This window comes from Anolis sagrei, chromosome 5 (assembly GCF_037176765.1).
Source record: "Anolis sagrei isolate rAnoSag1 chromosome 5, rAnoSag1.mat, whole genome shotgun sequence".
NCBI classification, from domain to species: domain Eukaryota; kingdom Metazoa; phylum Chordata; class Lepidosauria; order Squamata; family Dactyloidae; genus Anolis; species Anolis sagrei.
In genome coordinates this window covers 157,086,744-157,099,797 of record NC_090025.1, presented here as the reverse complement: position 1 = coordinate 157,099,797, position 13,054 = coordinate 157,086,744, and the positions used below count along the sequence as shown (strand labels likewise).

Sequence of the window (13,054 nt, the reverse complement as noted above, 5' to 3'; positions counted from 1 at the left end):
TGTTTTGTTTTAATCTACTTCCAAGATGGGTTGTATGAGTTGTGTAGAACCTTCCATAGTTCTGGAGAAAGGGAGAACCTTTTCCCGGTCTAGATAAAGAGCAGGAAGAGAAGTTTCCTACTTTTCTTGTGGAAATTCCACATACCCTAACTAAAAAGCAAAAGAAAACTCAAATGAAAATGTAAAAAAATGAAGCCTTAATCTGCACGCCTGTGTAACACTCTAACTTTCCCTGCAAACCCTTTAGTTCTTTCTTATTGGTATGGTTAGGAATTTAGGCAGCTGCTGCAATGCCTGATGATGCTATTGTGCTGTCGCACGCTGGGCCTGTACATAAGACTGTAGACAGGACATAAATTCTGTGTGCCCAACGGGATGCTGGGGCTGCCTCAGATTAAAGGCCTTTTGATTTCCTTAAACAGAGTCTTTAGATTGCTTAAAGGTTCAACAAAGTTCTTTATTATTGAAATCACACAAGTACTTTAAGGCTTTCTTAATAGTCTATTGGCTCTCTCAATCTTGTCCACAGGGGACAGGCACTATATTCATAACTGTATTTTAACTAATGGGGAAATCCTTAACCTCTTATCTGGGCAGTCTTTGCCTCTGTTGGCGTGGAACCCCTACACCCGGTACCAACTGCTTCTGGCTACCGCGAGTGACCCTTACCAAGCAGAGCTTTGTAGACTTCCAGGGGAAAAGAAGGTGTTCAGGTTTTAGTGATGGCTGGCTGAAGTGCTGTGGGACCGGATTCCCTCAGCAAAGGAACTGTAAAATCCTCAGCAAAAGAGCTGTTCTGAGACTGCATCTCTCTGGCCAAGCTATGAGGCTGTATATCCCCAGCCAAGCTGTGGGACTGTATATCTCCCGGCCAAGCCGTAAAAGACGAAGCTTTTCGACGAAGCTCCTGGTTTTATGTCCTGTATGAAAGGCTTCTCTGCGTGGACTAACCCAAAATGGCTCCTATTCCCTCCAAAACCCCAAAAGGGGTCGGGACCAGGAAACTATAATTGACAGATGGCTTGCCCTATGATTGCAGCCAAAAGAAGCCACCTATCTGCAGAGTCCCTGAAACTTAGGACTACAACAAATGTTCAATGCAAAGGAAACAAAATTAGAGCTCCTGTTACAGCTGTACCTGCACAGCTATCGCCATAACTACAGAACAAAATGAATTTTAAATTTGGAGAGACTGGGGTTTTTGCATAATATATTGATTTACAAATGTGGTATTTTTCTGCCTATTACATGCACAATACAGTCATTCAGATCTGATTTATCAGTGTCCCAAAGACACTTCTTTTCTTTCTAAAAATTGTATTTGCAGAAATCAAGATCTAAAAGTTTTCCTTAATTTCTCTGAAATTAACTGGATTAATATTACATTTCTTTGCACCTCTTGTATTCGTATATATTTTAGTGTTTATACCATTCAAGATAGTGAAACTAATGCTCATATTAAGTAAAAGGGGCATTCTGATGTGGTTCAAAGGTGAAAGAAGGTGGGAATCACGTATTTCAGAATTCCCCAGTCAATAGAAGGACTCTTAATTTCTTCTCATTTCCTAATATATCCTAACTCTGGGCTTACAACACAACCCCAAGGGTTTTAATACAGCTGTAATTGAGGGCATGTTATTCTTTAATGCTTAACAGTATTTAATATTTTCTGCTGAGCTATGTACAAAACTTCTAATGTCCTAAAAAACTGAATGCTGTCTTTCTCTGAGACCCATGAGATGCTGAAGATTTTTCATGTAGATATCAGGTTTTAAGTAGCAGTCATACTTGCTCTTCAAGTGTTTACTCATTTGTTTGTTTGTTTTCCTTTGGGGGCTTTGAGCACTCCTTGAGCATATGGGAACAGAGCTGGTCACTAGCTCTATGTAACTGCTGCTATAGACCCCTTCTACCCAGCCATATAACCCAGAATATCAAGGTAGATTATGCACAATATCTGCTTTGAACTAAATTATCAGAGTCCACACAGCTATATAATATAGTTCAATGTGGATTTTATGCAGCTGCATGGAAGGAGCCTCAGTCTTTGCGGCTTGGGAAACAGGAATAGAATGTAGTAATGAAGGACCATAACTTTAAATAAAAGAGGAAAGGAGAAGGGATAGAGGAATAACATTATATGTTAAACTTGTGTACATGAATTAGAGCAAAGAAAACAAGTTGAAACCATTTGGATAAAATTAAAGGGGAGAGAAACAACATTAACCTCATTGGCCTCTTTTTAAGCATGGAGAGGCACTGAGCTCATCACATGAGTTAAACTAATTCCGGCCATCATGCATAGCCCTCCTTGGTTGAAAAGAGGCAGAAGTGTCCTGAAAGAAGGGAACTCTGGCAATGAACCTCATCACATTTCCCATCCTGTTTCATAGCCCAACTGTCAACACCCTCTTTTATCATATGGGGTTTGATGCAGAACAATATTATCCCATGGAATAACTTGAAGCACTTTCTTTCTTTGGGGCAGAACAATATGATCCCATGAAAATAAATGGTTTTAACGTGGAGGACTGTCTCTTGTATCATATAAGTTTTGGGGAAGAACAATTTTATCCCATGGAAAGAAGTGGCTTCAAACTGGTGTCAGGTATTACAAGATAATAGGAGAAGAGGAAAATGTCTCCCTAATTTGAAAATAGATTATTATGCTTGTTGTTTGACATGAAGGATTGGGTAACCTTGAGAAACAAAAGATTATTGCATTTAAAGGAAAATGGTCTGAAATTTGGGATACATGCCAATCTATGGTATGATAAAATAAACCCAGATTCAAATTTTAACAATAAGGAGATCACTATTGCAAGTGTGGAATAAATATAAGAATAGATTTTATTCAGAGATGTCATTGTGGTGTTCTTTTTAATTGTATTTTGCCTAGGCTTGGCCCCATGTAAGCCGCCCCGAGTCCCTTTGGGGAGATGGAGGCAGGGTAGAAAAATTAACTACTACTACTACTGGAGCCCCCAGTGGCGCAGTGGGTTAAAGCACTGAGCTGCTGAGCTTGTTGATCGAAAGGTCGCAGGTTCGATTCCGGGGAGCGGCGTGAGCTTCCGCTGTCAGCCCTAGCTTCTGCCAACCTAGCAGTTCGAAAACATGCAAATGTGAGTAGATCAATAGGTACCGCTCCGGCGGGAAGGTAACGGCGCTCCATGCAGTCATGCCAGCCACATGACCTTGGAGGCGTCTACGGACAACGCTGGCTCTTCGGCTTAGAAATGGAGATGAGCACCACACCCCAGAGTCAGGCATGACTCGACTTAATGTCAGGGGACTACCTTTACCTTACCTTTACTACTACTACTACTACTACTTTGCATAAAGAATTTGAAAATTTGTTCCATTCTGGGGATAACCATTTGATTGCAAAAATGTACAGGCTGCTGTTAAAATATTAAATGAGGAAAAAACAAGTACATGGTTAAATAGGCACCAAATATAGGTATACACATTCATTTGGCACAATGTGTTGTAGTAGTGCCTGTGAGTAACATTACAAACAGTAGTGTGGGTGCCAGAAGGGGGGAAAGGGTTACTCGGGAGCAGGAATCTGATGATGAGCAGCAGAGAAAGAGGATCTGGGACATACTTACAGCACCCACAGATGAGGAGTTGTTTGAGGGATTCTCTGGGGATGATGGGTCAATGAGTATGGGTGCCAGAAGGGGAAAAGGGTTACTCAGGAACAGGAATCTGATGATGAGCAGCAGAGAAAGAGGATCTGGGACATATTTGCAGAGCCTACAGATGAGGAGTCATTTGAAGGATTATTTGGGGATGATGGGTCAATGAGTGAAGGAGAAGAAGGAGACACCATGGATTGGACTAAGATAAGAGAAGTGCAAGCTATTTGTGAGAAGCCAACAACTAGTGATACTTTTCTCTGGGGGTGAAGACTGGCAATCAGGAGATCCTACTGAGTCTTGGGGGATCTAAGTCTTGACAGGAGATGGAGGACTTGGAGGGGAAGACAAGGTGGCTCACATGAAGAGCTGGAAGTAGCCACGGGGGATAACGATGGGGTGGTCATCAGTTCATCTTCTGATGATGAATTGTAAATAAAAGTGGGTTCAGGGGTGAGGGGTCCTTGCAGAAGGCAAGGTGTTGGTGTGTGTGTTTTGGGTGATGTGTGACTTGCTGCTGCCAGTTTCGTGTTCGGCGTTGGTTTGGGATCTGCAGTTTTGATCTCCTGATCATTTGCATGTTATTGACCCGGAATGGCTTCTCGTGAGTGTGGACTTTTCCCTTCCTGGACCTTGGCTAAAGACGCTGCTTATGCGGACTCTGGAGCTGCGCTGTTTTGGATTCCTCCCACTTCAGTCCTGGACTGACGATGCTTCTCTTCCTGCAGCTCCTCCTTTTGTTCACCAGTTGTGTACTGTGCCTTTTGTTTTACCTCAAAACGCTTTGTTTGATTCGTTTCTTTTATCCAACTAAGCTGGATTATATTCCTGTTAACCTTTTTGAACCAGGACTGGTTGTTTCTTGAGTTTTGACCAGTGCACTGCATTTAAGTGCCTCTGCGTCCTTTTTCCTTTGTTTTAATAAACTCTGTATTGAAGCCACTTTTGAGTCTGGCCCTTTAAGGTGTCTGTGATTCCAACACAATAGGAGAATGTTTGGATATAGAGAGTCTGAAATTTACTTTGAGTAATGATTTTAAATGTTCTTGAGACATTTTATCATAAATGGTGGACTCAAATACATATGATGTTAGAAGTTGTTGAAATCATTTTGAAACCAGAGGTTTATTTTCTGGGATGCAGGACAATCAACTAGAAAGCAAAAATGGAGACTACTACAATATATTACTGCAGCAAGAATAATCTATGCCCTGAGATGGGGGGAAAAACAGCTATCTTGTCAGAAGAATGGCTGACAGAGATTTATTAATTAGATGAACATTTTAATGGTGCTGACCAAGGGGACATCCTTGAGTAACTCTAAGAAAGGCCGATACTTATTTATCATTTTTACAGCATATATAGTAATGTGTAAAACGAGAAGAAACTAAGTAAAAATTAACAGGCAGCGAATGTGAGGTTTGAACAGTTGTATATTTAGAATATGATCATTTTGTAGGACTTTATTTGTACATGGATCCAGGCCAAACTCATAACTCGGGAGGGAGGGGTGGCAGGATTACAGGTTTAACCTCCCTCCCTGAAAATTTTCAGGTCAAAAAACCACCTGGTTTACTCATGAATTTTAACTAGTTAACCAAATTCCCATGCTGAGTCTATGAGAAGCAAAAATTAGAGTTCTCCAGAACTGCAAGCCCGATCTCAACCAATTTTGATAATTTATTCACACTATCATTACATACCTTTCTCCCCGGATATATTACAATAGCAGCAATAGCCGACATAGTAGTAATGACTGTGTTTTGATGTCATGGATGTTTATTCAACAGTCAAGTATTTTTAAATAACTAGGCACCAGATGAGGAGCCCCCGGTGGCGCAGTGGGTTAAAGCACTGAGCTGCTGAGCTTGTTGATCGAAAGGTCGCAGGTTCGATTCCGGGGAGCGGCGTGAGCTTCCGCTGTCAGCCCTAGCTTCTGCCAACCTAGCAGTTCGAAAACATGCAAATGTGAGTAGATCAATAGGTACCGCTCCAGCGGGAAGGTAACGGCGCTCCATGTAGTCATGCCGGCCACATGACCTTGGAGGTGCCTACGGACAACGTTGGCTCTTCGGCTTAGAAATGGAGACGAGCATCACACCCCAGAGTCAGACATGACTGGACTTAATGTCAGGGGACTACCTACCTTTTTAGGCACCAGATGAGAGGGATTTTTATGTAGTTTCTAAAATGTAATATGTGAGGGTCATAGATCTTGATTTTTAGATATTCCAATATATGTATAAGAGATCTTTCAAAATGCTGTATCACTGATTCTAATCAACATGTTTTGGTGAAAATTGAACACAGTTATAGATTTTATTATGTAGCTTCATTTGTTTTTACTCCATATAATTATCTTTAACAGAAATTGTATAAAACATACCTGAAAGTAGTCATGCCACTGCTCTCTTGCTCTTCCTCCTTTAAGAGCTCTCTTGTGTCCACCTTCTTGCTTCTCCTACTGGGGTATAAAAGGAAGGCATGAACGCAGCTGTGGGCTACTGTTCTGAGACTTAATGCCTGGCTAGTTGCTGTTAGTGTTTCTTTTCATCCAACTGACTTCAGAAGATGCCTAAATGGCTATAAAAGCAATTAAATACTTTTGAGTTCATAGCAAAGAAAGAAAGAAAGAAAGAAAGAAAGAGGCAAATATTGGAGACCAAGAAGGCAGAAGGGTTGAGAACCATGGCAGCAGCTGGTACTGATGAAGACCCCAAAACATGCGCACCTGGATTGCAGGTGAAAACTGAAGAAACTGAGGTGTCTACCACTGGTTCATCTAACCCAAGACCTGCCAAAGAAACCATGGAATAGGAGCAAAGACAAAAAGTTGTGTCATTGTTAGACCTTGGACTTTGTATGAACAAGACTGTTTCTATTGACCAAGTGAATGCTCAATTAGTGCAAAATCCATGGACTCCATTGCCAAGATATGTATTTCCTGTGGCTAAGAAGAGGCATCTTTCAACCCAAATGATTAAACGGATTTCCCTGGTTAGCTTACTCATTTCATGTACAAGGTGCACTCTGTAAGTACAGTGTGATGTTTTGAGGAGAAATTTGGTGGTCATCAGAAGCTTAGTGCATTGGTTGCTAAACCATTTGTGTGACAGAAAGATGAATACAAGTCTTCAGTGGACACTGAAAGCATAGAGTACTATCAGAACAACTTATGCTTGGCTGAAAGCTTCTTGCTAATTGACAGTAGAAATCGTCTTGATGTAACCCGTTATCATAATAAAGGAAATAAGAAGAAAGCAGAAGAAAACAGAAATAAACATCTGCCAATTATGGAAACTATTGTCCTTTGTGGCCAACAAGAACTGGCTTTAAGAGGAAGCAATGTTTCAGGACCTATTACCTGTGAAGAACCTTTGCACAATGATGGTAATTTCAGGTTCTTGCTGAGATCTTGTGCCAGATCATGAGAAACTGGCCTGCAAAATTATTTCAGAACTGCAGCTATGTATGCCCAGTATACTAGTCTTCAAATAGAAAATGAACTAAATCACTCACTAAATCTTAGTAAAGCCTTGCAGCATTCCACCTGTCAGAAACTGTCAAGGAACAATATAACCTGTGGGCAGTTTCTTCCGAGCATCATCCATCAGATTGGAACTTATTCAGGAAACACTGTGTTCCTGAATCAAGTGCAAACAACTGGTTGTTGCTTTGTGAAACCCACTGGGTTGAGTGACATGATGCAGTTTTACATTTTGTTGAACTGTACAGTGTGGTGGTGAGAACACTTGAAGAACTAAAAGAGAGTCCTCTATACAACAGTAAGGCTTCTTCCCAAGCTGCACACATTCTTTTAGCTGTTTTAGATGCAGCAAGATCAGTGGTGGAGTCTATGGGTGGAGGTTAGGATTTCTTGCATCTGTTCAAGGCAGAATTGTTAAAAGCAACAACCTCACCAACACCAATTCAACTTGAACAAGTGCACAGAACTTTACAATGAATGCTTTCAAGACACACTGATGAAAGAGTTTGACCTGTGGTGTAGAAAATCAAAAAAGATTATACATGCAGAAAAACCATCAAATGTTCTGGAAGCATATCTTGTCTGCGATAAACAGTTTTTTTTCTGAATGTGAAGAATTTTTTTTCAGATTTTTGCCACATTGCCAGTGTCAACAGATACAGATGTAAGGTTGTTTTCAACTTTTAAACATTTGAAAAACATACATAAGAAGCACAATAGGGCAAGAAAGACTGGCTGGATTTGCATTCCATGGAAGTTTATCGATGGAGCCTGGTTTCTGTCAAAGTGTATTGACATAGTTTTGAAGTGTTTCCAACAGGCATTTTGGTATTCTTTTGTAACCACTAAATTACCAATTAAGAGCTATTTTCCATTATTTAAGATTTGAAACTTTGTAGCTAAAATAGAAATGTGTTTTAATTAAGTCTATATAAAATATAGAAGGAATAATAGAATTTAAATTATTTTGTGTCATGGACCTACTCTTCATGATTTGCTAAATAAATTGTTTCAATTCCCCCACCTCCTGCCCCAATTTTTATTTTATTTTATTTTGGCCACAAGTTTAGGCTCCTTGTTTTCTGAAAAACTTAGGGCAATAAGTCAGAGTAGAGTGACAGTGGCAGACTTAGAATGAATATAATCATATATGAGTTTTGATTCATTTCAAAGTTTATTGAACAGAATGAGAGCCATAAATAAATTATTCTTCCCTGTCCCTATTACCTTGGCAAATTCTTGTCAGGTATAGTAGCTTCATTTAGTAAAGGGGCTATTACATTCTATACCTCAGACTGCTGAGGAGAAGGCCTTAGAAATGAACTGTGATGAATTTGCCAAAACTTTTGCAGACATAATTGCTCAGATCCATTCTGACCTGAACTCCACCTTGAAAGTAGACTCTGTGGAAATAATTGAGGTACATGCTTGTCCTATTTTGGTGGATGAGTTTCAATTTGTTCAATGTGATATATGAACACGTTGCCTAGGGAAGTGAAGCCATCCACTTGTGTATTAGACCTTTGTCCGTCCTTCCTGATTAGAACTGCGAAAGGAGGACAGACCACTTAGGTAATAGAGGTTGTAATGCTGCTCAGAAAAATCCTGTGCTGGGGTCCAGTGTACAGGAGACCTTCACTGAACCCCAGCACCCAAGATAACTATAGGTCTTTTGGTAACACCACAACTGCAGGCTTTCTTGGATGAAATAGATTGCCTGAATTCATGCCGAGCTGTGTTCAGTTCTGATTTTGGGATAGAAACAATCTTGGCTGTCATGGTAAATGATGTGCATCGGAAATTCATCAGGAAAATTTAATCCCTGTTAGTTTTGCTGGACTGCACAGCAGCGTTCAGCAAAGGAGCCTGCCTGAAATCTGAGATCCTCTGAAGGTGACCATTTGCACTTTTCTTCACCCAGAAGGCTAGTCTGGCAAGTACATGTGGCAGCTTTCTCAGCAGCAGCACTCCGCATGTAACTCTCTCACAAGGAAGGTCAGGTTAGCTCCTTTGCTGGACAGTTCAAATCATACTATTTCAGTTGGTCTTTGGTTCTTAAAATTAGGGTTGATTGATTTGGCTTCTGTGGACCTATTGTTTAAAATTAGTTGTTTTGATTTAAATTGTTTTTTAATGTATTTTAATATTTGTACATATTGTACATACTTTTAGCCGATTGAGAAGTGATAAATGATTGCCAGGCCTTTTTTTTTGGTCATGTCAGGAGCGACTTGAGAAACTGCAAGTCACTTCTGGTGTGAGGTAATTGGCTGTCAGCAAGGATGTTGCCCAGGGGACATTATTACTCTTCCACCATTACAAGTTGTTCATGAAGCACTTTTGGAGAGAGAAGAATTGTGAACTATAAACAGTTGATTTCTTTGACTTTTCAAACAACTGAAATACATTTTAAATAAACATTAATACTACATATCTAATAATGATGTTAACTTTCAGATTTTCTAACCCAGCAAATAAGTGTGACTGTGGGGTTGATTAGTCATATTTAGAGCATTCTGCTTGAAATCATTGTGTCTCAATATAGCCTTGATTAAGAGCAGTTAAGTCAGATTCTGTGTCTTTTTTAAGAATGACATCTGTATTTCAGATACTTTCTTTAAGCAAAGTACTAATGCAATATTATGACCTTTTAAAAAAAACTAGCAATATCTTCTGCTTCTTGTTTTAGGGAAGCAATGTTATGGAGGATCAAGATCTCTTGGAAATTGGAATACTTAATTCTGGACACAGACAAAGAATTTTACAGGCAATCCAGCTCCTTCCAAAGGTATTGTGTTCTTGTTTTTCTTATCCAGAGTCCATTGTTCTAAGAACCTTCCCTCTTGTTCTCATTCTCTTTCTTTGTAAATAAAAATATCTTTCATGTCTAAGCAGAAATGTTCTTTTGGGCATCACTGTTTCCAACATGATGTTTAGCCCTTTTAAAATATGTAATGTATAATTCATACTAGTGATTTTTTTTCTAGCAACATTTCACATAAGAGGAGAAACAACAGTAAAATATAAAACCCCTAGGGGAAATTTCATAAGCTGATAATATGATACAATGTTTTTGATGCTGCTTTCGTGATCTTCATATAGTTGTGCGTTTTTAAGCAATCAAATTGTGTTCTTATAACACATAAGTTTACTTTTTTCTGTGTCCTTCATAATACAACAAAATCTGTTTAGTAGCATATTGATATAACCCACAAAATATTTCTATTTGGGAATCTGTGTTATTTATCAACACAGTCTTCACTCCCCAATGAGAAGGGTTTTTTTTTTATAGTGATTCTAAAATCTAGTTTAGGCAATGTTTGATGAAATGACATCAACTAAAGATTTCTTGTAGTAGTTGCTATGAATAGGAATTTCTACATCACTAAAAGAATCACATATTTTTATGGCTGGGTTTTTAATGTTGCACTGTGTATATGTGTAGATACCATTCTCAAACAGTATGGACTGTCTGAAACATTGGATTACCTCTAGCTTCTAGTGGATTCCAAAATGTTATGGAAAAACCCTTTATAGATATATATTTTCTGAACTAGTTGTATATTACCCACAGTTACCTTTGTGAGTTTCATGATTATTGTGTCATTACTTTGTTACTGTTTTATTACTTGATTGTAATTTTTTTGTTTCTAATTTTACAATGTTTTAAACGGTATGGTATACAATAAATAATATCTTAATAAATAAATGGATAGATATTTCAAGGAACCCAAATTTGCTACTAAAAAAGCTGAGGAGATACATATTTAGCCAGGACTCTGAATGGGAGGGAGACAAATGAGGCTATCACAACAAGTGCCCTTTTCCAAGTTCCTTGTACACTATTGATCTCTGTCCCAAACCTGTCATTTTCCTCACCTGAGTCTCCCGCAGAGGTCTTTGTAAAGAACCACAAAAACGCCTCCAAAATAATATCTCTCTTGGCCTTGGCAAATCTTCTCCATGACCCCGAGAATGTTCTTGGATATGTGGCTTTCAAAATATTTACCAACAATCTTTTCATCATGAGTTTTGTTGTTTGGGTATTCATGAGAGAACACATCGAACGTAAATAAAGGTCTATTGCTGAATAACCACTTGTTTTAAAGATGCATTGTTTTCCAAGTGTTAACCTGTTCGGCTGATGAGTTCTAGAGGAAATTTACTGAAGGGAGGGAGGAAGTCCTAATTATACTGCACTGTGAATTCTGTTAACACTGATTAAACATAAGCTGTTATATGATTCTGACTCAGCTTTTCCCAAAAGTGAATCCCAAAAGCATATTTTGTAAAAAATAAAAAATAAATCCTGCGCCACTCTGTATCACTGCTGGTCACATTTTCTCCCATCTTTTATTTTACTGATAAAATTGGATCACATTTTCTCCCATCTTTTATTTTACTGATAAAAAAATCCTCTTGCCTAGATGTCCAATGAAGTATTCTGATATAAAAGATGTGACTAAAAGAAAAACTAAAAGAATGCCATATCCAGAGACACTATAAATTATTTTTTCTTGCCTCAAGAATATATCCACTTCAACCAACTCTACTTTGCTTTGGAGAAATGAATAAATACTATGTAGGTGAGGGTAGCAGCAGCTTAAAAAACATGTATGTTTCACCAAGAAAGACAAGAAGATCTAGTGTGGGACAGAACTAGGAAGTCCTATACAGCAGTCGTTCTCAACCTTTCCTGTCTTAGGTCTCACCTGTCACTCTGTCAGATAGCATGGGTTCCATCATGACGGAAACAAAAAGGCCACTGTTTCCAATAAAGAGATGTATTTATTTATGTACAGATATATTGTATTTATCATTAAAATATATTATGAGAACTTGAAAAATTATAGTAGTATTTTTGGGGAGAGTAAAAATAAACAAAGCAAAAAGTAATTGCATAATTGTAATGAATGGTATTGAGCATGCATTTTACTGATATGGAAACTGTAAAATATTAAAAATATAAATGTTTAAAACTGCAGTAGTTTTAGTGTGATTTTTTTCATTTTATTTTTGCTATGCCTAGTCTACCTGTGTACCATCTACAATATTTCTACAGCATAATGATCTAAGAGTTTTGCAAAGTCTAGTTGGTTTGATCAGAATTTGACTTTCAAAAAATATTTGGAGAAAGTGGCTGTTGAGGCCTAATATGTCAAAGATGTGTGAAAATACATCTATTTGTTAGAAACGTAGAAAGACATAGAAAGAACAGGTGCTAAGAAGACATAATGGAGATGCATTAAGGGGAAGCCGACATTGGAGGAACGCAAAATCATTATGCCCAACATAGTTCACCTTTTGCCAGCAAATATGAAAGTGGCATGGTTTAAATTTTAAGGAAATAGCATGCATGGACTTCTAGATCCTTGGAAGAACATTTAGTTTGAGATTGAATATGTACCAAAAGCATCAACCCAAGAAGCAGTGTTTGCCATCATAAAACTGGGACAACTTTATATGGGCTTTCTGAATAATTACATAATATAAGAAACAGAAACACAGGTGCTCAAATCGTCAATGTTTGAGAATATTATCTCTTTCAATAACATGCTATTGATTTTGTGGGATTATTGCCTTGATCCACTCACAACTGGAAAAAGGGCTGTTTCTGCACTTTTCCCTGCTAATTTCCTAGAATATTCAGAATTTAAAATTGACAGATCTTTTTCCCAGAAGCATTTTATTAAAACTCTTCAGTCCTCCTGTTTATCTTTATGTCTGAATTCTATTCAACTTCAGTATGGATTTTGCACAATTAATCAACATCCAAAGTTGGATGGATCCGTAACACTTGTCTTTTCAGAAATTTACAGGTACCACACCTCAAGTATCAAGGCATAAGCAGACATGAGGAATCTGAATTTCCCTGCAGCAAGAAAAAAAACCCTAATCAGGTAAGTAGGAGAGAGAATCACTAGGG

The 13,054-nt window shown here is 38.4% G+C and overlaps 1 protein-coding gene across 6 annotated transcripts in view; it reads left to right on the top strand.

Annotated features, from left to right (window-relative positions):
• Positions 1-13,054, top strand: part of ANKS1B (ankyrin repeat and sterile alpha motif domain containing 1B) — a 396,936-nt gene that overhangs the window by 191,635 nt on the left and 192,247 nt on the right. For all 6 annotated transcript variants that reach the window (XM_060777255.2, XM_067469140.1, XM_067469138.1 and 3 more), the window contains one exon: positions 9,818-9,916. In XM_060777255.2, coding sequence (XP_060633238.2) covers positions 9,818-9,916 — 99 coding nt within the window. The remainder of the gene's footprint in view (positions 1-9,817; positions 9,917-13,054) is intronic.